This window comes from Lithobates pipiens, unplaced genomic scaffold (assembly GCF_037356315.1).
Source record: "Lithobates pipiens isolate NorthernLeopardFrog02 unplaced genomic scaffold, aLitPip1_a1.2 Scaffold_8, whole genome shotgun sequence".
Taxonomy (NCBI): Eukaryota; Metazoa; Chordata; class Amphibia; order Anura; family Ranidae; genus Lithobates; species Lithobates pipiens.
This window is the reverse complement of record NW_027507903.1, coordinates 484,323,168-484,349,508: the sequence shown is the minus strand read 5'-3', so window position 1 is coordinate 484,349,508 and position 26,341 is coordinate 484,323,168. Positions and strand designations below refer to the sequence as shown.

General features: G+C 48.0%; 1 protein-coding gene across 6 annotated transcripts in view; it reads right to left on the bottom strand.

Annotated features, from left to right (window-relative positions):
* The window catches only part of RAD52 (RAD52 DNA repair protein), a 322,154-nt gene that overhangs the window by 185,053 nt on the left and 110,760 nt on the right, over positions 1-26,341 (bottom strand). For 4 of the 6 annotated variants that reach the window (XM_077468921.1, XM_077468920.1, XM_077468922.1 and 1 more), the window contains 2 exons: positions 2,411-2,554; positions 1,986-2,209 (listed from right to left, as the gene is read on the bottom strand). In XM_077468921.1, coding sequence (XP_077325047.1) covers positions 1,986-2,209; positions 2,411-2,554 — 368 coding nt within the window. The remainder of the gene's footprint in view (positions 1-1,985; positions 2,210-2,410; positions 2,555-26,341) is intronic. The other 2 variants (XM_077468923.1, XM_077468924.1) reach the window with 1 other exon arrangement.

Sequence of the window (26,341 nt, the reverse complement as noted above, 5' to 3'; positions counted from 1 at the left end):
ATTATTTAATGCTTTAATGTACATGCCTTGTTTTTTCACAATGCTATCTATACTGTATGCCAACATGAATTGCGGCTACTCAACAGATTCAAGAATCTCTGCACACCCCTGAGGAAGAGGGAAAATAAGTACCGACATTCTCAAAATGCATTGGATGTTTATGTTTGCTCCATTGAGTAATCTGTATGCATGATATATCATTGTTATTCTTTCCTACTATGGAGCTAGCTATCTGTGGGTGAACGTTTGCATGCTATCCAAGCATGTAATGTTACTACTAGTGGGTTTTGCTTTTGATTTTTTACATCTTTTTTGATGATTTAAAATAAAGTTATGTTGTACTTTTATTTCATGGTCATTGCCTCTTAAAGTCCTGTAGAGATATATACATGGCTCTACAGGTTTAATTAGGGATGTAGGCAGCCCATATACACATTTTTCTTGGACCACCACTCCACTCTTTCTGATACTCCTATATCTGAACGTTGTCAACTGAGTAAAAACTGCCTGCCAATTTCCCAAGCCTGGAATAAGCACGGCAGACAGAGCAGGAAAAATAATTTTTAATCCAAGGCAGAATCAGCCAGCCATGTTTGCAAGGAAACCGGTCCCTCCCTGATAGTTGATATAAGCCACCGCGCTGCAACATAACCCAAAAGAATCCTGGTTGGGTGACCTGAAGAAGGAAACAATCAACCTTCAGTTTGCTGACCAGGAAGAGGAGTGGGAAAATATACATATTATAATATGTTGGAACATGTAAATCCAGAGAGGTCCAATATTATTACGGAGAACCTTGTGATAAGTATCCTTGATGTTCTTGTATTATATATTCGGATTATAAGCTTTGCAATATTTTAATATGTTTTAATACTTTCACGTTAGCGTTTTCTTATTTCCTTGGGAAATAAATAAGACTTTATTACTTATAAACCGTGTGCTTGGTTTTCATAGCTAACCTTGTATTATTGTGATATCAACAGTAATATGTGCTTAGAGTTTAATATAGAATAGACTAACTATAGGGATTAGACAAAATATACAGATATAATAGTATTGTATAATTTTTATGTCATTGTCCCACGTGGGGTGCCAATTGAAATAATCTATGCAATACTACAATCTAATATATCCTATATAACTATTGCATACATGTATTAACTTGCCTATCCTATACATTAGCTAGTCTATAAGAGTCTGATAAGTACAATAATATAACACATCTGCTTAGTAAACAATGTTACATTTACCAAGAAAATAGGAATATACTAAACAGCAGAATTAGGAAACTAACATAAAAGTATTAAAAGATATTACAATATTACAAAGCTTACAATCAGAGCATATAATACAAGAACATCAAGGATACTTATCACAAGGCTCTCCGCGAGGCTTTGTTCCAGCTATGCTCAGATGACCAAGAGAGGGCCATTGCCATGAGGCTTAGGCCCAAGCCAGGAGCGATTAGGGAAAGGGAAAAAGGGGGGAGAGGTTCAGGCCAAGGCCAGCATCAGAAGAGAGCGAGCTCTTTGCTTGAAACAGCCCTTTTTTTTTTACAAAACCCTCAGTCACACCTCATACAACCCCCCCCCCCCCCTCCCCCCGTGCCAGCCCCACTTGGTCTTGGATGAATCAGAGTGTTCACAGGGCAATCTTCCTCAATAGATTAGATTACTGACTGTCTTGCTAATTGGCCTCTGGGGGCAGTGTTTGTCCATGAATCATCTCTATGAGCCCTGGGCTGTCTTAGCTAGCTCTTATTCTCTTTGAAGCCTGTAATAACATATCACAGCAGGTGGGCTTGAGCCAAGCCATTGTTATTCTGAAAAGCTACAAAGCTTTGATGTGTTTCATTCCAATTTAGGCACCCTAGCTGTATCAACCAGGAAATGAAATACCAGAAGTATGATATTAAACCATGTTGCAACCATGCCACTCTTCCATGCAAACCATGTAAAATACCAGTAGAGGATGGAGTCACATACCTAGAGCCACAGACGTTGGGTATCGGATTAGTCTTTTTACTGTCCTCTTGGTGCAATTTGGGGGGAGACTGTTCACATGATGATGTCAGCTTCAGCTCAGCCATTTCTGGATGATTTTGGTCTGTGTCTTTCTGCTGCTGTAGCAGACTGTTATAGCGAGCCTTTTCCAGTGAAGCATCAAAGTCCTGCCGCTTTGTTTGTGCCCCATCAAGATCCGGAAGAGGCTGAAAAGCATTGACTTGTTAGTAAAGTGTATGAAAAGCTTAACAGGACTCACTTTGCACAGATTGAGTGAAAAACAAAAATAACTTGCTGCAGCTAAAATCAATGAAGATTCAGATTAAAAGCAACCTGTGGATATAGAATTATAGGAGCTGTTGCTGCTGACGCTGACTTGTAATAAAAAAAATTAAAGTTACGCTTACCGGTAACGTCTTTTCCTGTAGTCTTTCAGGAGAGCCACTATGAGAGATAGTCTCCTCCTCTTTCTTTAGGAAACACTGCGTCAGCCAATAAATTCTTACTTCCCCCTGCCTGACCTGAGTTCTTTCAAGATCACCTCCGGCCAGCTGGGGAGACACAAGAACATGTTAATAACATACACTCAAATATCATTGTCATACTGCATTCTGGTCTTTAACAAGACCCCCCCAAAGCTTCGGGTGGGTAACTAGGGCTGTCCTGAAAGACTACAGGAAAAGACGTTACCGGTAAGCGTAACTTTAATTTTCCCTTATCGTCATTCAGGACAGCCACTATGAGAGGATAAAGTGAGCACTTTACCAACTAGGGTGGGACTACAGCTTGCAGAACCTTCCGACCAAAGGTCTGCTCACTTGCCAACACCAGGTCCACGCTGTAATGCTTTACAAAGGTGGAGTAGCTGGACCATGTTGCTGCCTTGCCGATTTGGTCTGGCGTTGCTCCAGCCCTCTCAGCCTGAGACGTTGCCATGGCTCTGGTGGAGTGTGCCTTGATACTTGTAGGGATCTCTTTCCCTGCTAATGTATAAGCCTGCGCAATGGTTGACCTAAGCCATCTGGCAATAGTGCAACGAGATGCTCTGCAACCTTTTCTGGCACCAGAAAATAAAGCAAATAAAGAGTCTTACTTCCTCACTGACCTAGTCAGCTCCAGGTATTGTAAGACACTTCTCCTTACATCCAGAAAATTATATTTCCATTCCCCTTCACCTGAGGGGTTGGGACAAAATGAAGGTAGAACTACCTCCTGGCTTCAGTGAAACCCCGAAGCCACATTGGCAAAAAGGCCGGATCAGCCCTGAGAACTATCAGGTCTGGAAAAATAACACAAAAAGGAGGTCTAATAGATAAAGCTTCAATCTCTCTGACTCTCCTGGCAGTTGTTACTGCAACTAAAAATAACGTCTTTAGGGTGAGATCCCTTTGCAAACATTCATCTAAAGGCTCAAAGGGAGGTCCCGTTAGGCTCTGCCAAACTAAGGATAGGTCCCAACTGGGAAAGGGAGGACCTCCAACCGGTCTCTGTCTAGACAAGGCCTTAAAGAATCTGACCACCCACGGGTCGGTGGCCAGAGATCTTTTTAATAAGCACTAAGTGCTGATACCTGACTCTTCAGGGTAGCTATGAATAATCCCTTGTCCGCCCGTACTGTAGAAATTCCAACACAGCTATGGGGGTCTGCACTGAAAAAGAGCTTCCCGCACACCACTCGTTGAAACAAAGCCAGACCTTTTTATATATCCGGCGTCTCCTTTTTCCTGCTATTGAGGAGAGAAGAGATTAAGCTCTCTGAAAACCCCTTTGAATTAATATACACTCTTCAGTAGCCAGGCTTCTAATTTCCACTGATGAACCTGTGGACAGAGGACTGGGCCCTGTGAGAGGAGATCCTCCAGTGGAGGAAGGAGAAGGGGAGGTTTCGCTGCTAATTGCCTGAGCACCGAAAACCATGCCCTTTTCGGCTAATGTGGAGCTACCAGAATCAGTGATGTGTCTTCTAGTTGAAACTTCCTCAGCACTGCCGGCAACAGAGCCAGAGGGGGGAAGGCATAACATATCCTGAACCGCCAACTCTGGGACAACGCATACACTCCCAGTGCTCCCTCTTCGTTTAGGGAGAAAAGACCGGGGGTTTTCGTGTTGCTTCCGGGGGTCCCCATTTCTTGGATATGAGATTGAAGACCTCTTGTTTGAGGACCCAATCTCCCTCCCTCAACCTCCTTCGGCTGAGAAAGTCCGCTAAAAGGGAGAGAGAGAGAGAGAGAGGAGAGAGAGAGAGGAGAGAGAGGAGAGAGAGGAGAGAGAGAGAGGAGAGAGGAGAGAGGAGAGAGGAGAGAGGAGAGAGAGAGAGATGGCCTCGGCCCAGCTCAGAATGTCTTTTGTCTTCTTGTGCCACCCTGCTTGTTTATATAGGCCACAGCCGAAGAAGACCTTTTTATTTCGTTACCTTCCCAGGAGCCCTGAGCCAGAAGGGAACCCAGATGCGCCCCCCAGCCCCTACCGCTTGCATCTGTGGTTACTATCTGAGAGACTGGCAGGAACCACAGACGTCCCTGCGACAGGTTCTCTTCCCTTCTCCACCACCAGAGAGATCTCTTTGCGTGGTGAGGAACCTGAACTAGGGCATCTAGGTCTCTCTGACTGTGATCCCATACCCTTAGGACAAACGTCTGCAGGGGACTGAAGTGCAGTCCTGCCCACTGCACTGCTGGGAGAGTAGAAGTTAGAAAGCCCAGAGTCGACATCAGACCCCTCTTGGAGACCCGCTGGTTGCACTGTAGAGAGGCAACCGCTCTGTCCAGTTTTAGAAATTTCTCTCTTGGAAGGAACACCCTCAACTGTGTTGAGTCCAGCAGGTATCTAAGGTACATAATCCACTGTGAAGGGATCAGACTGGACTTTTCTAACTTCAGCAGCCACCCCAAGCCTACTAGGACCCTTTTTGTTAGGTCAAGGTCCCCTAAGTAGCTTCTCTGGGGATACGGCAAATAGGAGCAGGTTGTCCAGATACGCTATGACTGAGACTCCCTGGAGTCGTAGGAAGGCTATGGTCTCCGCCAAGACTTTGGTAAAAATGCGGGGCGAGGAGGATAGCCCGAAGGGCAGTGCCTGAAACTGCAGATGCACTATTACTCCACCCAGGTCTATAGCTAGCCGGAGAAACTTCTGAGATGTTTCTGCTATAGGAACATGTAAATACGCGTCCTTCAGGTCCAGCGAGACCATGAAGCAATTGTGCGGGAGCAGGGCTCTGAACATAAAGATAGATTCCATGCGGAATCTCTTGTAAGTGACTGACCTGTTTAGGGGTTTTAAATTCAGAATTAGTCCGAATGTCCCCGAGGGTTTTTTCACCACAAAAACGTGGGAATAGAATCCCTCTCTTTCTTCCCCTCTTGGAACTCTGCGAACTACCCTCTGTTGTTCTGGATCCCTTAGAGCCTCTAACAGAGCCTCGGCCTTTGTCGTGCAACTGGAAAGGTGCCTGACAAGGAATTTCTGTGGGGGAGGTCTTGTGAACTCCAGGAGGTACCCCACTGCAGAAGGAAGGCACTCAGTCTTCCTCCTACCGCACCAAAGGAGTCATTGTTCCTTACGGGCCTTTTCAGGAGGGAGAAAAATCGCCCCTCCTTGCCCCCTACCTTTTTGGCCCCAAGATTTCTCTTGGCCTTCTGGCTTTGAAGTTTCCCTACCCTTTTGCAGACGAAACCCTTTCTTAGTCTGAGCCGGGAGTTTCCATTTGAGAGGGAAAGACTTCTTTTTGTCAGCCGTACAGTCTAGGACAGTATCTAAACCGGGACCAAAGAGGAGATCCCCTGTCAGGGGTATCCCACACAACTTGGCCTTAGAGGCGCTGTCGCCGGGCCAAGTTTTTAGCCAGAGGGCTCTTCTGGCAAAGTTGGCCAGAGGCGCCGACCTGGCCGACATATGGACTGACTCTGCCGAGGCGTCTTATGTAAGCGACATCACGTAGAATCATGGGGAAAGAGGATAGAATAGACTGCTTAGCTGTACCAGCTTCAATGTACGCCTGGATCTGAGAGAGCCAATGCTCCAAATTGCGGGCTACCACAGTAACAGCCATTTCTGGCTTAAGGTTGCCTACTGTTGAGTCCCAAGTTTTCCTAAGCAGTGAATCTATCCTCTTATCCATGATGTCGGACAGGGCCCCCATATCCTCGAAGGCCAAGTCCGTGTGCCTAGAAACCTGAGAAAAGGTGGCATCCAATTAGGGGCTCTTTTCTAATTGTTTCTATCAGTACATCGTGTACTGGAAAGACCCTTTTCTTTTGCTCCCCCAAGCCTATGTACATTAGGTCGTGGAGGGTCAGGGGCTTCTTGTCCTCCTGGATACCGAGGGTTGTGTAAATTGCCCTCAGGAGGTCCTCTACCTCGTCTAAGGACGACTTATACCTAGAGGGCTTTCTGGACTCCCCATCCTTGTCCTTACCCTCTGACTCCTCCTGGGAGTCCGAGGTGCCACTATCTGGTTGCCTTTGCTCCAACTCGGAAGGGCCTGCAATTTCCTCTGCCCTAGCTGAAGTCGCAGGTCGGGCAGGTACAGAGCCCTGAGCCTTTGGCGGGGTTGTATCCTGCGGACTGGGATTAGGGGGGAGCTGGAGCTTTTCAAAAAGTGTTTTAAATGAAGAAAAGGTGGATGAGAGCTCCTTTACAGAGGCTGCCAACCGAGATTCCTGTTCAGCTTCCCTCTCTTTGACCAGGGAGTCTATGCACCGTTTACACAAAACTTTTGTCTTGGACTCCCCTAAATCATCTCTACAGGAGGCACACTTCCTCTTCGAGCCATGAGTTGATTTAGTCTTTTCTGTAGCTTTCTGCCAAACATAGACCAAAAAGACAGAAAAAGCCACATTACAAAAAAGCAGGCATACAACAACCCCCTGGGAGTGCACTAGACCCCCCTTACATGGGATCTGAGCCTCCCCGCCCTCCGACCACCCAGGGGGTCTGCCCCCCCCAGATAGGAACCATACTAGGAGGGGCAATCCCGGATAGAGAGGACCCTTCCCCAGGGTACTCTTACCTTGGGAAGGCTGGAGGTGGTGTCAGTATGAGTGGTAGCATCTGCTTCCGACATGACTGCAGGTGGTTGCTTTCCAGTGAGTCCAACGATGCCTCTGCATGATACAGACTCTCTCCAGCCTGTGCCTGGCCCCCTATCAGCTCCGTGACCTGGAACCGGAAGTCACGGGTCAAAGGTAACACTTCCGCCCTCCACCGGAAATGACGTCACCCGCCGTCCAGCGCTCAGGTTCCAAACAATGCAGCCCATACAGAGTACTGGGAGAGCAGAAGGTTCCTTGCTGCGGCCTGAGGACGCGATCGGGGCCCCCCGTAACCTGATGCCGTGCTCAGCAAGGAAGGGGTGACTTCAGTTACAGGTAAAAACCACTAAATGTGCCCAGGAAAACCCCTGCCTCCATAAGGGCTCTTTTAATGGCCGCAGTCCCCCTGGCTGCTCTCAAGCCTGGTCCCATTCACAGTGTCTCCCTACCAGAGGAAACACTAGAACTGCGGTCAGGCGGGGAAGTAAGAATTGATTGGCTGGCGCAGTGTTTCCTAGAGGAAGAGGAGAAGACCATCTCTCATAGTGGCTGTCCTGAATGACGATTAGGGAAAATGCATGTTCTGGAGCCGTTATTCTTATCCTGGTCTAATCAGTCAATGAAATGGAAATCTAAAATCCTGTCCTGCTAACCTGTTCTACAATAGGTTAGTGACCCGCTAGGTAGCAAAGGCAGTATGAAGATGACAGCACCAAAGCAAGAACATTAAAAAGGTTATTACATTTCTTTCCTCATAAGTTCTCTTTAACGAGGAACTGCAGTCTGCCCACAGAATTTGCAATAAAAACATCTTTGCCATTCTGAAGCTTCCCCCTAGCCACTTTGCATATTATTTTATATATACTGCGATTCTGTACTTGCCAAATATGCTTCAGAAATCTTTGTCCACCAAGTCTGGTTGCAGCTATTCTAACTGTGGGCAGCTGAACCTGCTGCCTTTTCACTTCCTGGATTTAAACAGAGGAACACTTCTAGCGCTACAGCTCTCATTGACCCTCTTATGACTCATCTCCCCTCCTGACGAGAGAGAGAGAGAGAGAGAGAGAGAGAGAGAGAGAGAGAGAGAGAGAGAGAGAGAGAGAGAGAGAATACTACCCAAAGTTAAAACAACAAGGCCAGAAGATTTAATAGATGGAAAGATGAAAAAATTACTGAAGGTCCACTTTAATGTTGATATATATTGTAAACCGGAGTGTACACTGTTGACGCTATATAAATCCTGTATGATAATAATAACAACTGGTGTGGCAATCCATGTGCATACCATCAGCAATACAAAAGAATAATTTTGACCAAGCCTGGAATATGCTTGTAGGTGTTCTGCCTCATATTAAATGTGTTAAATTATTCTGACACCTACTGGCCAACTGAAAAATTGCACTTGAAAAGTTAAGGTAGCTGCATGAAAGGCTTAGGCTCCATGCACACAGGGGTTTAAAAAACGCTGCTTCTACAAGAGTTTTGTGTATTGCGTGTAGAAGCAGCTCAATGTTATCTTATGTGCTCATGCAGAATAGGATTATTACAGGCATATGTTGAGCTCAGCTTTTAGAGGCAGGGAAAAAAAAAACCCGCTGGTTTCGCATTTCTGATTGGAGCTTTCTGGCAGAAAAAAACCCCCACAAAAATCGTTTTAACTATGTACAAAAAACACACTATATGAGCGTTTTTTTTTTCTGCCAAGGGAACTGCCATTTGTTAAGCCCACTGCGCATAGAGCCTAAAGCCGCTCATACATGGTTCATTCGGTGTGGATGCAGGACTCCTCCCTACCGTGTCATTGTATTCTGCACACAGGGAAACTCCTCCGCCTCCCCACCAGCTTTAGTACACTTTAAAAGATAATTCTAAATGTACACACTTTTTCAGGAAAAATTTTCTCTTGCATAGGAGCCTGGAAAGCATTGCACCACGATCAGTAGATCACAGGTGCAGTGACTTATGCAGACTCTTTCTCCAGCGTTCTGTCCATCCTGAGGTACGGACAAGGTTGACAAATGGAGGAAATGTCAACAGATTACAAGTGTGGTGGATTACCACACTCTTTCCACTGAGAACTACAAGCTGATCTGCCTCAGTGGACTTGTTGTTCATTTATTCACAGATCCCTGAAAAACTGACAGCGGTAGCAGGGAATTTGCATTATAGCGCTATGTTACACCCTAAATACACATGTAACATGTTCCAAAAGGCAAAGTTAACAACTTCAATACCAGACAGACACTTTCACCCCCTTCCTGCCCAAGCCAAGTTTCATATTTTCGTGCCATCACATTTTGAATGACAATTAGTCATGCTACACTGTAACCAAATCAAATATTTTATCATTTTTTGGAGATAGGGGTTTCTTTTGGTGATAATTTAATGACCGCTGCATTTTTATTTTTTGCTAAAGAAATCGAAAAAAAGACTTAATTTAAAAAAATAAACTTTTACTTAATTTCTGCTATAACATTTTTTAAATCAAAATAATAATTTTTCTTAAATTCATCATTGGTAATAACTGGCAATAATCGTCAGGAGTGGGCAGATTTCGGAACAAAATTGGAGGAACTCGGCCAAATATGACTGCAGGAGCAGGTAAATTGTAAAAATTAACAAGAACTGTAATTAAAGAAAAATTGGGGTAAGGAGGGGAAAAAAAGGGGGGCTGCCTTACAAAATAGAGGAAAAAAAAAAAAGACAAAATAGAAGAAAAGGGGAAAAGGACAGGAAAGGCAGAAGAGAAGAAAAATAGGATTTTTGTACTCACAGTAAAATCCTTTTCTCTGTAATTCACCGACCGACACAGCTCCTCTCTATAACTAAATGGGTTTGTTAGCCTGCCACTAGGAGAACTAGGCAAAATTGTAACACAATACACAGAAATGTCAGTACCGCCCAGGGGGCGGACCCTGTGCTAAAAACCCTCCCTGCTGCCCCAGCAGCCTCAGTACGTCAACAAGCAGTATAACGTAGAGAAAAGGAGGGGTGGGTGCTGTGTTGGTCGGTGAATTACAGAGAAAAGGATTTTACGGTGAGTACATAAATCCTATTTTCTCATATATTCACCGACCGACACAGCTCCTCTCTAACTAAATGGGACGTCCCCAAGCAGTGCCAAACGAGGGGTGGGAAAAAACAGCATTAAAACTTCATCCACCATGGCAAGTGGGAACTAGTGAAACTAAACCCCCAAAAAAAGCAGTGTACGAAAAAACACACCACCATATAACCGGGTATTCTCAACAGGAGAGATCCCCAACAACGCAACCTTTTTGCGGAAGTAATGGAACAGTGCATTAACAAACAGTACTGTGTTTTTATCGAAAAACCAGGAAGAGATCTCATTAGCAACTATATGGCCGCCTGCAAAACTTTGCGGCCAAAACAGGCATCAGCCGATGCACTGACGTCTACCTTGTAGAACTTGGTAAACGTATGGACAGACGACCAGGTCGCCGCCTTACACACCTGAGCGACTGACGCTTGGTGTTGGAAGACCCAAGACGTTCCGATTGTAGAGTGGGCCGTGACCGGAAAGGGGGGCACCTGCCCCTTCAAGGTGTAAGCTTGTACTACAATCTGTCTGATCCACCTGGAAATGGTGGCAGACGAGACCGCCATACCCTTCTTTGGACCAGCCACCGATATAAACAGCAAGTCTGACTTCCAGAAGAGAGCCGTGGCCGACAAATACACTTTTAGGGCCCTAACCACGTCGAGAGCGTGAAGGGCCACCTCTTTGGGGTGCTTCGGCTTAGGACACAACGATGGTAAGACAATGTCCTCATTGATATGAAAAACCGAGACCACTTTTGGTAGAAAGGACGGTTGCGGACGCAACACCACCTTATCCCTGTGGATAACCAGATAAATTCGGCCAATTCCGAAACCCTCCTGGCCGATGTGATGGCCACTAGAAAGACCACTTTCTCTGAAAGGGTCAACAGGGGAATCTCCCTGCTATTCTGAAACGGCGGCTTCTGGTGCACCAACACCAGGTTCAAATCCCACAGAGGTAACGGTGGGTGCACCGGAGGGACTACATGTCGTACCCCCTGAACAAAGATACTCACTAATGAATGAGACGCCAGGGGTCGCTGAAAAAAAAAAAAAAAAAAAGACAGCCAGAGCAGAAATTTGCCCCTTAATGGTGCTCAACGCCAACTTCTCGTCTACACCTTGCTGAAGAAACAGCAGGATCCTGGATATAGAAAAGGGGCGCGGATGCCACCCTTTCTCCTCACACATGGAGATATAGGCCTTCCAGGTACGATGGTATATCTTTCGTGAAGATGATTTCCACGCCCTCAACATAGTCGGAATCACCAAGTCCGACAGACCCCGGTTCCTCAGCACCTGGCTCTCAATAGCCATGCCGTTAAAGCCAGCGATGGTAAAGCAGGGTGAAAGATTGGACCTTGAGACAGGAGGTTCTCCCGCAGCGGCAGTCGCCAAGGAGCGTCTGTCTCCAGACGCACCAGGTCTGCTTACCAAGGACACTGAGGCCAATCTGGGGCAACCAGGATCACCGGAATCCCCTTGGCTTCCACTCTGCGCAGCAGGCTTGGTAACAGCGGAGGAAAGGCGTAGATCAGCTGGTACTGCTCCCACAGAGCCAACAGCGTGTCTGATGCGTCTGCCCACAGATCTCTTGTTCTGGACACGAATCTCGGCACCTTCCAATTGAGACGGGAGGCCAATAGACCCACATCTGGTGTGCCCCACTTCAGGCAAAGCAGTCTGAATATCTCCGGATGCAATGCCCATTCTCCTGGGTCCACCATCTATCGACTATCGATAGTCCGCCTGCCAATTTTCCACCCCCCGGATGTAAATGGCCGACAGGGCCGGAACATGTTGCTTTGCCCACCGAAGTATGTGAGCGACCTCCTGAGCTTCTTGTTCCCCCTTTGTGATTTATGTACGCCACAGCCGTGGCGTTGTCTGACTGTATCCTGATCGGACGTCCTTGAAGACACATCAACCATGTGTGGAGGCACAGCCTGATCGCTCAAAATTCGAGCAGATTGATCGGCAACTCGGATTCTTCCGTCGACCAGAGGCCATGCGCCGACTGAATCCCCATCATTCCACCCCAGCCGGATAGACTGGCGTCCGCAGTGATCACTGTCCAATTCAGAGGAAGGAACGTTTTTCCGGACTGAATCACCGGGGACCTCAACCACCAGATCAGGGAGTCCCTGACTGGCTGGCTCACCTGGATCTGCTGATCCAGGGACAACGAAGATTTGTCACATTTAGTCAAAATCTCCTTCTGCAGGACTCTGGTGTGGAACTGGGCATAAGGCACTGCCTCGAAGGAGGCTACCATGAGCCTCAGTACTCGCATGCAAAACCGGAGCAACGACCACTTGCAAACGACCATCAGTAGTTTGACCGCAGCTCTGAGAGTCTGCAATTAGTCTGAAGGAAGAAAGACTCTCGCTTCCCTGGAGTCCAATAGCAAACCTTGGTACTCCAGATGCTGGGTCGGTACAATCACCGTCTTCTTTAGGTTCAACAGCCACCCAAAGCCAGGGTCTGCACGGTGATCGCCACATCCTCCTCTAATTCTGAGGCGGAAGATGCTCTCAGGAGGAGATCGTCTATGTAGCTCATGATCGCTATCCCGCGTTGTCGCAGCAACACCAATACTGGAGCCAGTACTTTGGTAAAGACTCAGGGGGCTGATGCCAGGCCAAAGGGAAGAGCCACAAATTGGTAGTGGGCTTCCCCGACTGCCAAACGCAGAAACTTTTGATGCCGAAGGCATATGGGTACGTGCAGGTACGCATCCTGGATGTCTAAGGATGCCAGGGAGTCCCCTTGATGGAGTGCAGCGACTACTGAGCGAACTGATTCCATTCTGAACCTCTGCACTTTTACAAAGCGATTGAGGGCTTTTAAGTCCAAGATCGTACGTACCCCTTCCTTCTTGGGAACCACAAACAGATTTGAGTAGAACCCCTGGAAGCGTTCCGATTCCGCAACTGGTACAATCACCTCCTGATTCAGCAAGTCCCTCACCGCCCCTAACAGGGCCTCCCGGCAAACCGGGGGTTGCGGGTATGCCGGAGGGGAAGAATCTGTTTGGCGGCCAAGAGAGAAACTATCTTGCAGCCTGTGGAAATCAGGTCGCAGACCCATTGGTCGGATAACCGGGAGGTCCACTGGGCTGCAAACTCCCGAAGACGACCCCCCACCCGAGATGTGGGTGGGGGCAAACCTTCATGCGGTAGCACTTTTGTTCGCAGGCTTGTTAGGCTTGCGTACCAGGTACACTTTTGACCATCCGTGGGCATCCTGTCGGGCTGGGGACGTATTGTCGAAGCACCGGGCAGAAGAAAAAGCCGATTGTGAGTGGGATAAGAGGGCCCTTGCCTGCGGCGTGGCTTCTTAGCCTTCCTGGCCTGTGGGAGTAGTGTACTCTTACCACCCGTGGCATTTTTAATAATGTCATCCAGCGAGGCTCCAAAGAACCGGTCGCCAAGGAAGGGAAGATCCGTCAGGGCTTTCTTGGATGCCTGGTCAGCAGACCAGCATTTTAGCCAAATCAGGCGCCTCAGCACCACAGCTGACACTGAAGCCCTGGATAACAGAGGGAGAGTATCCAGGGCCGCGTCACAAACGTACTTAAGGCCTTGCACTAGTTGGTCTGCTAGTTCCACACAGACAGGTGAGGCTTGTTACTCTCCTAATTCGCGCTGCAAAAGTTTTTCCCACTCAGTCAGTGTCTGCGACACCAGTGCGGATGCCAGTACAGGTCGCACGGCTGACCCCACAACCGTAAACAAGGAACGAGCCACCACCTCGGCCTTCCTGTCCGTGGGATCCTTGAATGCAGGAGTCCCCTCAACCGGGATCGGGGTTACTTTATTCAACCTGGATACTGGGGGGTCCACGGCAGGAGGAGCCAACCATTTCTTGAGAAGGCTTTCCTCAAAGGGGTAATGCACCGCCATGTTTTTGGGGACCGAAAAGGTCCTTTGCGGCCGACCTCATTCCCTGTAGATGAACTTGTCAAAATAAGTCAAATACGGGAACACCTTAGGTGAACGTGCTGGCTTGCGGGACCCAAAAGGGACCGATACATTAGCAGAGGTATCCGCTGGCTCCTGAATCTTCAAGGTATCACGCACAGCTGTGATAAGTGCTCCAACCAGCGCCTTGTCGCGCCCGGACACGGACGGGGGAATCATCCTCGCTGCCCGAATGGTCCTGGTCAGCCTCGTCTGATAGGTCAGAGCAGGTGTCACCAGCCGCAGCAGGGCCCGAGTCTGCATCAGTTCTCCCCAGAGGACGGGGGGGCAGGGGCCTTTTACATGCACTTTTCTGTCCACGCACCACCTCTATTTTTGCAACAAAAGCGTTAAGGACCGCCGTCAGGGTGTCCATGGGCACAGCGCTATCTGCAGGTGACCCGGTTGCAATAGCCTGGATTTCGGGGGAAGAAACACCAGTTTCTGAAGCCATGCTGACCCTACCCTGTCTGCCACCTGAAAGGGGACTTAGGACAGTGAAGGTCCCACCCTCCTGCTGCTGCCGCCGCCTGGGGGGGTTCCTAGCGCCAGTTCTATGATGGTTACTAGCAGTGCTTGTAGTCCCCAGGAGGTTACCCAAGTGCAGAGTGAAGAAGCTGTGTCAGCAGCAGCTGTAGAAAAGAGTGGTGAAACGATCTGCAGAGCTTGCACCAGCGTTCAGGGAATGGCCATCCAGGGTCCTGTATACACAGGGAACACAGGAAACAGCATGTGATAGCACATGGTATGCTGCCACAAGAAAGCTGCGGTGAAAAGAGCGCTCAGGCTTCAAGGAAATGGCCGCCAATGATACTAATAGGAAAACCTCATAAAAAATGGCCGCTGAGGCTCACAAGGGGAAGCTGCTCTGCCCTCAGTCAAAATGGCCGCCGGACAGCGCCATGCGGTGACCGATCATAAAACAGCGCTGCCTCTAACCAACAAAAATAGTTCCACAGACAAATCTTTTGGGACCCCCCACACTGGGACCAGGACCATCGCTAGCCGCACAGACCCCCAATAGGTGAGAGACCCCGTGATCCCCATACACACCCCGCCAGCAGCACATGCAGCCACCCCCCCCGGGGGGGAGGGCATATAGGAACGTGGGAGAGAAGAGAAGGAGGTGAGGTGGCCCCCAAATCGACCTCCCAGGGAATGCCCTGCTGCTCAACCCCCCGAAGCAGGGAGAGCCGTACTTACCAGTCCTTAAGAGTTGGGAGACATTCCACAACAGACCGACTCCTGCGCAGTTACAGGGTGGCTGCTGGCCTCGGTATACTGTGATCCAGACATCAGTAGCCCGATCATATGTATACCCCGGAGCATTGAAGCTCACTGACCGCCTCTGGAGCTGAGGTATGTCGTGGCCTGCCGAGCCTTAGCTGCGACCTGCACACGCTCGATGGCCGGACTGGGGGGACTACAAGGATAACTCAACCAGCCTGTCACCCAGCCAGCAGTTGATGAAAGATCCTGGGATCTTCTATCTTGCGCAAAAGTATAAATTCTCCATCCTGCATCAAAAAAATGGACCAAAGGGCCCGCAGGGTTCCTAGGTCATTCTCCTTCACTAGGCAAAATAAAACTGAGGCTGCTGGGGCAGCAGGGAGGGTTGTTAGCACAGGGTCCGCCCCCTGGACAGTATTGACATTTCTGTGTATTGTGTTACAATTTTGCCTAGTTCTTCTAGTGGCAGGCTAACAAACCCATTTAGTTACAGAGAGGAGCTGTGTCGGTCGTGAATATAAGAGAAAATAAGAAAAGGAAAGGGAGAAAGGAAAGAAACAAAAAATAATTATATATACACACACACACACACACTACACAATAATAAAATAAACTAAGAAATTAACAACTAGTTAAGAATCCACAAAAGAGAATGCCAAAGAAGCTACAGCTGCAAAATTTGTATTCCCATTAAAAGACGGGGAAAATAAAGTGTCACAATACATGTCTGATGAAGAATTGGAAGCTTCTTGTACTAATATAGCTAATATGCATGAACACTCGGAACACTCAGCTCAAAAGACAAGTGAAGCAGAAGAGATAGATAAAAGTGTAAAATTAACACCAATAGAGCCTACATTACTAGATGTGGTAAAAGCAATTCAACAATGCCAGAGCTCCATAGGTAACCTGACTGGACAAGTCGAGGAGCTTAAAGAGGAGTTCCCCTTAAAAAACACAAAAAAACAATGAAAAGTCAGCAGCTACAAATACTGCAGCTGCTGACTTTTAATAATCGGACACTTACCTGTCCCAGGGTCCAGCGATGCAGGGGGAACGAAGACCCGCTTGTTCCCCCCTCCGCTTGGCGGCGCCGGCATTCTGACTTCAGCGGCGGTGCTGCCGTGATTGGCTGCGCAGTCATTTAGGACCTGTCACGTGTCCCAGATGACTGACAGGAGGGCGGGGGCACAGCTGAGCCCTTCCTGCGCTGAGGGGAAGTGATGCCACCAGCCCAGGCATTGAAGAAGGCAGACTACGAGGGACCCCCTACAAATAGGCATTAAGAGGGGAGTTAAAAAAAAAATCCAATTTTTTTTTTAGGAATTCTGATGAATTTTTTTTTTCTGTGCAATACAACTTTAAAGAAGTATTTATTTTTCTGCGCCAAGACTTACACGAAATAAGGTAGAGAACGTCTGTTCTGGAAAACTGTGTTAAAGAAACAGAAGATTCAACGCAGTCATTGGGCAAAGAAGTTAAAAAACAATGAAAAAATCTGATGCTAATGCTAACAAGTTGGAAGATCTCAAAAATCGTTTTTGACGTAACACCATAAGGCTGGTGGGCCTCCCAGAGCAATCTGAGGGAGTAAATCCAACAGAATTTGTGGAAACATGGAATTGGATTGGAAAAATAGGATTTTTAAAACAGCTTACCTGTAAAATACTTTTCTTTGATTTACATCAGGGGACACACAGCCATAGTAATTACTATGTGGGTTATATCGGAATGACAGGTGCTGGACACTGGCACGCCCCTAAGGTGTGTACCTCCCCCATATAACCCCTCCGATTACTGGGAGTCCTCAGTTTTGTAGCCAAGCAATACAAGTATATAAGAAGAAGGGAGGGACCTCTGTGTCCCCTGAAATCCTATTTTCTTTTCTTACATCAGGGGACACAGAGCCATAGTAATTACTATGTGGGATGTCCCAATTCAAACTGAAGGGGGGGGGACATAGAACAAAAAACAGGAGGCCAGAGGACTCATACTGCAGCCTGCAGTATATGCCGTGCCCAAAGGCAATATCCTCATGACCTTTAATATCGATTTGATAAAATCGAATTAAACATATGAACCGAAGACCAAGTCACAGCCTTACAGATCTGAGCCATAGAGGCCTGATGATGCACCACTCAAGAGGCACTAATTGCCCTGGAAGAGTGTGCTCTTAATATGAGCAGGAAGAATATTCTTCTTTAAGCTAAATCTTGAACAATAACTTTGACAAATCCATTTGGAAAATAACGGATCTTGATTGACGCTGCTTGTCCACATCTTGGACCCTCTCCCTCTGGCAGTACAAACAAAACCTGTGTTTTGTGCACCTGAGCGGTCGACCTTAAATAGACTGTGATCACTCTTACTACATCAAGAGAATGTAGTGCTTTCTCTTCGCCAGATTAAGGCTCTGGGGAAAAAGAATAATAATAATATCTTGGTTTAAATGAAAACCTATTACCACTTTTGGTAATAATTCAGGATGAGGACATAAAACCACCTCATCCTTATGCATGATGAAATATGGCTCATACAAGACAGAGCCGTTAGTTCCAATACTCTTCTAGCAGAAGAAATGGCAAGCAAAAAAAGATTATCTTTCTTGTCAAAGAACCAAGGGAATTTCTCGTAAGATTCAAACAGCTGATTCAGCAAAGCCGATAAGAACAATTTTAAATCCCAAGGATTTAGAGGTGCCTTGATAGGGGGGATAAACCGTGTTAACCCCTGAACAAGCTACGCACCAAGAGTGGGAAACAAGAGGCCATAGGAAAATACATTGACAAGGCCTGGATCTGGCTCTTGATAGAAGTCAAGGCCAGCTTAATTTCAGATCCTATATGCAGGAATCAGGAATCCTGCCTATTGACCAACCCCCGGATCCACACAAAGAAACCAATGCCTTCCAAACTTTAAAGTAAGTGATTCTGGAAGCCGACTTCCTGGCATTAGTCAAAGTAGGCACTACCGAAGGAGATCACCAACAATCTTTTATAGAGTGGGATTCAACAATCAAGCCTGTTAAACTTTGTCCGTAAGGTAGGATGAAATACCGGACCTCGTGCAAGAAGGTCTGGCTATAATAGCAGAGTCCAAAGGACTCCTACTGCCATCTTTATGATCTCAGTAAATTAAGATCTTCTGAGACCCGCTGAGGCCGCCAGAATCCCCTCCTCTTGTGCCTGCTTAATCCTGCTGAGAAGGTGCGGAAGTAGCAGAACTGGAGGAAATGCATAGATCAGTGAAAACTGATCCCCTGGGAAGACTAATGCGTCTGTTCCGCCTGCTAGCAGACCCCTTGTTCGACAAAGTTGTCAATCTTATTAATGAATCTGGGGTGTCGAGATCATCATTCTCCCGGAAATAATTGTTGGTGTCTCAAGTCTCAAGTAGTACGTCTGAAAAATTAAAATTGTGGATAGGCAAGGAGCGTTGTGTTCTGCCAAAGCTAGAACATTATTCACCTCTTTTTGGGCTGCACGACTTCTCGTGCCTCCCCTGGTGATCGATTTAAGCCACCGCCGTGGCCTGGTCAAACTGAATCCTGTCAAGACAGTCCCGTAGTCTGACCGCCAAGATTCTAGGGCCAGATGTACTGCCTGAAACTTCCAAAAAAAAGTTGATAGGCAAGGTCCTCTAATGTGGACCATCTCCCCTGGACAGAATCTTCTTACAGGGCAGCTCCACAACCTAGAAGGCTGGCATCTGTTGTTAACACCTTCCAGAATAAAGATTTTGCATTTTGCTGGATAGCAACCACCAATTTAGGCTCTGACCTATGTTGGGAACCAAGCATATTGGAAACAAACAAGACCTGAATCTTCTTTAATCCAGACCGACAGGATGGTGTCTTGAAACAGTCTGAGTAAAACTGCGCGTAAGGGATGGCCTTGAAGGAGGCCACCATTTACCCTAAAAATCTCCTGCACAGCCAAATTAAGGAATTTTCCTTTGTTCTGATAACTTGAATTAATCCCACAATGGAACGGATTCTAGTCTGGGGTAAGAATATCTTCTGTATGGTATCTATAACCAGCCCCCGAGTACCGTATTCTCCTTGATGGTTTTAAGGAGAATCTTCCTAGGTTAAGAATCCAACCTAGACATTTCAAATATTTACGGCTGAGATCAGACTCTGGTTTTAGACCTGAGACTGAATGATTAAAAGTAGATCTTCTAACAGGCTAGGACTGCTATGCCTTGAGCCCTTAACCTGGCTAAAGGAGGTACCAGAATATTTCAGAACACTCGTGGTGCTGTGGCTAAGCCAAATGGCAGGGCCGCAATTGAAAAAAATAATTTTATATTTAAAACTGCAGAAATTTCTGGTAAGCAAGAAACTTTGGCACATGGAGATATGCAACTACCCTCCTTGCAGGATGCACACAGTCGATTGAATTATGAAAGGATTGGATGTTAAGTGCCGATTCAGAGCTTCAAGATCTAGAATGGGTCTTACCTATTTGTTTAGCTCTGGAACCTTAAAAGGTTTGAGCCAAAAACCCCTGTTCTACTAAGGGAACCTCTGATATCAATGACTGGGATAACAGCTGATCCAGAGCCTGAGAGAGAATTCTTTTTTTTTTTTCTGGATCCTTAGGAACATTCTCTGTGGAGACGGAAACTCTAGCCATAAACACTGCTGCATCAGCAGCCCAAGGACCCCCCAGGCAGCACCCAAACAGGGACCCGAAACTCGGACCCTCAGATCAATGCTGACAGCCATCCGGGCTGCTGGAACTCTAGTCGTAACCTAGAGAGAGGGAAAAAAAAAAATATCGCAGAAATCTCTCTGCTCTTGACATGTTCCTGCCAGAATTTGAGAATCGAAAGACCTTTCCCCTCACACAAACGAGTGGGGGTGCTCCTTCGTGAGAAGGCTTTATCATTCTGCTTTATGGGCTTTCTGCCCCCAAGATCCTAGTGCTTCCCCTGGGGACTTTCCCCTGAACCTGACGATTGAGACCGTTGAGACTGCCTAAAGTCAGATGCCCCAGGCATAGCAGAGGCAGCACGATTAAAGGAGAAACGTTTGAACCTCCTTTTACTGGTAAAGAGAGCTTTACCCTTTTGGATGTCCACTCTAAATAGCCGTACCCCAGGAAGGGACACAAACTAGCTAAGAGTTTTCACATGGTGCTTCGGCTGATCAATATTTTAGCCACGGAGCTCTGGGAGAATGCACTAGTCCAAGTATAAGCCAAAAGGCTTAAACGATAGAGTCTTTAATAGCATCTGTGAGACACAGTGCCTCAGATACACCAGCCCATTGCCGGGCCTGCTGATCAGGCAGAATTCCAGGTATCTCACAAACTGTTCCTTAACCCTTAGAAGTCCACATTTTTCAATGAACTAGCGTGACTCAAAATGTGCTCCACCAAAATGGTGGAGCAGACGTTAAAAGGTTAATGGACTGAGATACACCAATTGGAGCAAGAACTGCAAAATCTTGTCTTTAAAAGGAAGTTCCAACCTTAATTTGCTGATTCCTTTAACATCAGTGCATTAACCACTGGATATGTGAGACTCTGCTCACTGAGGTGATTGCAGCATCAATTGCTGGAACCCCCCATTTCTTCATAGAGATGTTCCCATTCAGAATACATAAGCTATGCATGAATAGGAAAAAACATCCCCAAGTGGGGGAGGTTCGAGTTAACAATATTAGAGGTAGAAACCTCAAGAGCCTGTGTGAGACTACTCCCTCCCTGTTAGGATCCCCCGAAGAGGAAAAAAATAGGATTTTTTTGGGATCACCGTAAAATCCTTTTCTCTGTAATTCACCGATTGACACAGCTCCTCTCTTTAGACCATTGGGTTCTTACGCCAACATTAGGAGAGGACTGGGCATAACATGTTAACATGTAATACAAAACTCAGAATTTTCTAGTTCTGCCCAAGGGGCGGTCCCTTAGGTAACAACCCCTCAACCTGCCTTGCCGCTTCAGGACGTCAACAAGCAGTATAACGTAAAGAAAAATAGGAGGGGCGGGTGCCGTGTCAGTCGGTGAATTACAGAGAAAAGGATTTACAGCGAGTACAAAAAATCCTATTTTCTATTATATTCACCGACTGACACAGCTCCTTTCTTTAGACCATTGGGACGTCCTCAAGCAGTGCCAAAAAAGAGGGGTGGGAAAAACAGCATAAAACTTCATCCACCATGGCATGTGGGAACTAGTATAAACTTTACCCAAAAAAAACGACAGTGTGTGGGAAACTTTTTTACCCACAAAAAAAACAGGGTGCTCCTCAACAGAGAGGCACTACCCTCAAACCGCACCAGAACTGTGGTACCAAATGCAACAGTGCATTTACTTAAAAGTACTGCGTTTTTACCCCAAAAAAACAGGAAAAAAATGTATGTGCAATTGCAATTATACAGCCGCCTGCAAAACTTTGCAGCCAAAACAGGCATCAGCTGATGCACTAGCATCTACCTTGTAGAATTTTGTAAAAGTGTGAACAGACGACCAAGTCGCCGCTTTACACACATAAGCGACAGCCGCTTGATGTCTGAAGGCCCAAGACATTCCGATTGCCCTTGTGGAGTGGGCCGTGACCCGAAAGGGGGGCACCTGTCCCTTCAAGGCATAGGCCTGTACTACAATCTGTCTGATCCACCTTGAAATTTTGGGGGCGACGAGACCGCCATGCCTTTTTTCGGACCAACCACCGAAGCAAACAGGGAGTCCGACTTCCGAAATGGAGCCGTGGCAGACAAATAGACCTTCTGAGCCTGAACCACATCCAAGGCATGAAGGGCCACCTCCTTAGGATGTGTCGGCTTAGGACACAGAGATGGTAACACAATGTCTTCATTGATGTGGAATGCCGGAACAACCTTCTGAAGAAAAAAAGGTTGCAGACACAACACCGCCTTATCCTTGTGGATAACCAGATAGGGCAATTTGCAAGACAAGGCCGCCAGGTACGAAACCCTCCTGGCCGAATCAATGGCCACTAGAAAGGCCACTTTCTAGGAAAGAGTCAACAGGGGTATCTCTGATATTTTCAAATGGCAGTTTCTGAAGTACCGAGAACACCAAGTTCAGATCCCACAGGGGTAACGGTGGACAACCGGAGGAACTACATGTCAGACCCCTTGAACAAAAGTGCTCACTAGAGAGTGAGACGCCAAGGGTCTCTGAAAAAAGACAGCCAAAGCTGATACTTGTCCTTTAAGGGTGCTTAAAACCAATTTCTGGTCCAGTCCTTCCTGTAGAAACAGCAGGATCCTGGATATAGAAAAGGAACGCGGACGCCATCCTTTCTCCTCACACATGGAGATGTAGGCCTTCCAGGTACGACGATATATCTTCTGAGAAGAAAATTTCCATGCTCTTAGCATAGTTGGGATCACAGAGTCCGAAAGACCCTGGTTCCTCAACACCTGGCTCTCAATAGCCATGCCGTTAAAACCAGTGATGGTAAAGCAGGATGGAGAATCGAACCTTGAGACAGAAGGTCTTCTCGTAACGGCAGTCACCAAGGGGCGTCTCCCACCAGGCGCACTAGGTCTGCGTACCAGGGATGCTGGGGCCAATCTGGGGCAATCAGTATTACTGGGGTCCCCTCGGCCCCCACTCTGCTGAGCAGACGTGGTAACCATTTCAGCGGAGGAAAGGCATAGATCAGCTGGTACTGATCCCACGGAGCCACCAGCATGGCTGACACGTCCGCCCAAGGATCTCTTGTCCTGGACACGAATCTCGGCACCTTCCGATTGAGATGGGAGGCCAGAAGATCCATGTCTGGTGTGTCCCATCGCAGGCACAGTAGCCTGAACACCTCCAGATGCAAAGCCCATTCTCCTGGGTCCAGCATCTGGCGACTTAGATGACATAATGACTATGGAAGATCTTCAGTGCACCTGCCAGTTATCCACTCCCAGGATGTAAATGGCCGACAGGGCCGGTACATGTCGCTCTGCCCACTGAAGGATGTGAGCGACCTCCTGTGCGGCGGCAGAGCTTCTTGTTCCTCCTTGGTGAATGATGTATGCCACCGCCGTGGCGTTATCTGACTGGATCCTGATTGGACGCCCTCAAAGTCTTATTGACCATGTGGAGAGGCATAGCCTGATCGCTCTCAGTTCGAGCAGATTGATCGGTAACTTGGATTCCTCCACCAACCAGAGGCCCTGGGTTGACTGAACTCCCATAACTCCACCCAAGCCGGATAGGCTGGCATCCGTTGTGATCACTGTCCACTTGAGAGGTAGGAACGACTTCCCGGACTGAAGTCCTGGGGATCTCAGCCACCAGATCAGGGAATCCCTGACTAACTGGCTCACCTGAATCTACCGATCCAGGAACAACAGAGATTTGTCCCATTTTGTCAAAATCTCCTTCTGCAGAACTCTGGTGTGAAACTGGGCATATGGTACCGCCTCGAAGGAGGCCACCATAAGTCCCAGGACTCGCATGCAGAAGCGTAGCAAAGACCACCTGTGGTTCATCAACAGTTTTACCATGGCTCAGAGTCTGCAGCTTGTCTAAAGGGAGAAAAACTTCTCCAAGGTACTCCAAATGCTGAGTCGGTACGATCACCGACTTTTTTAGGTTCAACAGCCACCCAAAACCCTGCAGGGTCTGCATGGTTATCGCCACATCCTCCTCTAACTAGGCGGAAGATGCTCTCAGGAGATTGTCTAGTTATCCCATGATCGCGATCCCGCGTTGCAGCAGAAACGCCAAAACAGGAGCCAATACCTTGGTAAAGATTCGGGGCTGATGCCAAACCAAAAGGGAGAGCAACAAACTGGTAGTGGGCTTCCCCGACTGCAAATTGCAGAAACTTCTGATGCCGGAGGCATATGGGTATGTGCAGGTACGCATCCTGGATGTCTAAGGACGCCAGGGAGTCCCCTTGATGGAGTGCAGCGACCACTGGGCGAACTGATTCCATTCTGAACCTCTGCACTGTCACAAAGTAATTGAGGGCTTTCAGATCCAAGATTGGACGTACCCCTTACTTTTTGGGGACTACAAACAGGTTTGAGTAGAACCCCTGTAAACTTTCCGGGAAAACAGGTACTATCACCCCGCGGCTCAGCAAGTCTCTTACCGCCCCCCAAAATGGCCTCCCGGTCAAGGTGGGAGTATGGGTATGCTGGAAGGGAAAAATCTGTTTTACGGCCAAGAGAGGAACTCTATGTTGTAGCCTGAGGAAATCAGTTCGCCCCGGGCGGACGAAAAAGCCATTTCTGATCTAAGAAAGAGGGCCCTTGCCTACGGCGTGGCTCCGTAGCCTTCCTGGCCTGTGGGAGTAGTGTACTCCTACCACCTGTGGCATTTTTTATAATGTCATCCAAAGAGGCTCCAAAGAGCCGGTCGCCAAGGAAGGGAAGATCCGTCTGGGCTTTTTTGGATGCCTCGTCAGCAGACCACCATTTTAACCAAATTAGGCGCTTCACCACCACTGCTGACACTGAAGCCCTGGATAACAGAGGAAGGGTATCTAGGGCTGCGTCAGAAATGTACTTCAGGCATTGCACTAATTGGTCTGCTAGTTCCACGCAGACAGGAGAAGCCTGTTGCTCCCCAATTCGTGATGCAACAGTTTTGCCCACTCGGTTAGTGTCTGCAACACAAGTGTGGATGCCAGTACTGGTCGCATGGTTGACCCCACAACCGTAAACAAGGAACAAGCCACTGCCTCTGCCTTCCTATCCGTGGGGTCCTTAAATGCAGGAGTCCCCTCAACCGGGATCGTGCTTACTTTGTTTAACCTGGATACTGGGGGGTGCACGACCGGAGGAGCCGACCATTTTTTGAGAAGGCTTTCCTCAAAGGGGTAACGCACCGCCATGTATTTGGGTCCTGAAAAGGTCAGTTGAGGGCGACCCCATTCCTTGTCAATGAACTTGTCAAAATAAGTCAGATACGGGAACACCTTAGGTGAACGTGCTGAGCTGCGGGACCCAAAAGGGACCGGTACATCAGCAGAGGGATCCGCTGGCTCCTGAATCTTCAGGGAATCACAAGCGCTTTGTCGCACCCGGACCCAAACGCGGGGACTCATCCTCATTATTCGAACGGTCCTGGTCAGCGTGGTCTGACAAGACACAGCAGAGGTCACCAGCATCAGCAGGACCCGAGTCTGCGTCAGAGCTCTCCCCAGAGGACGGGCGCGTTTTAGCACCTTTCTTCGCACGCACCGCCTCCATCTTGGCAACAAACGAATTGAGGACCGCCGTCAGGGTGTCCATGGGAACTGAGCAGTCCGCAGGTGACCCGGTTGCAATTGCCTGGATTTCGGGGGAAGAAACACCAGTTTCTGAAGCCATGCTAACCCTACCCCAGTGACAGTCCCACCCTCCTTGCTGACTGAGCTCTAACCCGCTAGACTTACCACCCTGAGGAGTTCTGCGCTGTTCACAAGTAGTGCCTGTAGACTCAGTGCTCCCAGGTGCAGAGGAAACAAAACCTGTGTCGTGGCAGTCCATCAGAATGATTGCCAAACGATCTGAAAAACGTGCTCAGGCTACAATAAAATGGCCGCCCATCGTCCAGTAAACAGAACACATGTAGCTGCTGCTGGAGAACACTGAAAATGTGCTCAGGCTTCTAGAAAATGGCCGCCAGTGTCCTGAACAGGAAAGCAGAGGGAAAATGGCCGCCTGAAGCCCAGAAGACATGCTGCCCTCGCCCAAACCTAAAATGGCCACCGGCCAGCTTCCACGAGGGACAGAGACAGAAATGTGACAGACGCAGCGCTGCACCGAAAACACAGCCAGACCCTCACAGGCACCTCCTGGGAGCTTAACACACAGGATCCAGGACACCACCAGTCAGCCAGTCCCCTATCCCAGGTGAGAGCCCTCAGGGATCTTACAGCCACACACCGCTCAGCACCACATTCAGCATCCTCCCCCGTGAGGGGGAGGGGAGCGAAGATAGGGACGGGAGAAAAGAGAGGGAGGTGAGGGACCCCCGAATCGACCTCCTAGGGAATGCCCAGCTTCTCAGCCCAGCCGGGTAAGGGAAAGCTGTACTTACCAGTCCTGAAGTGCTGGGAGACATCCCATTGTAGATCTACTCCT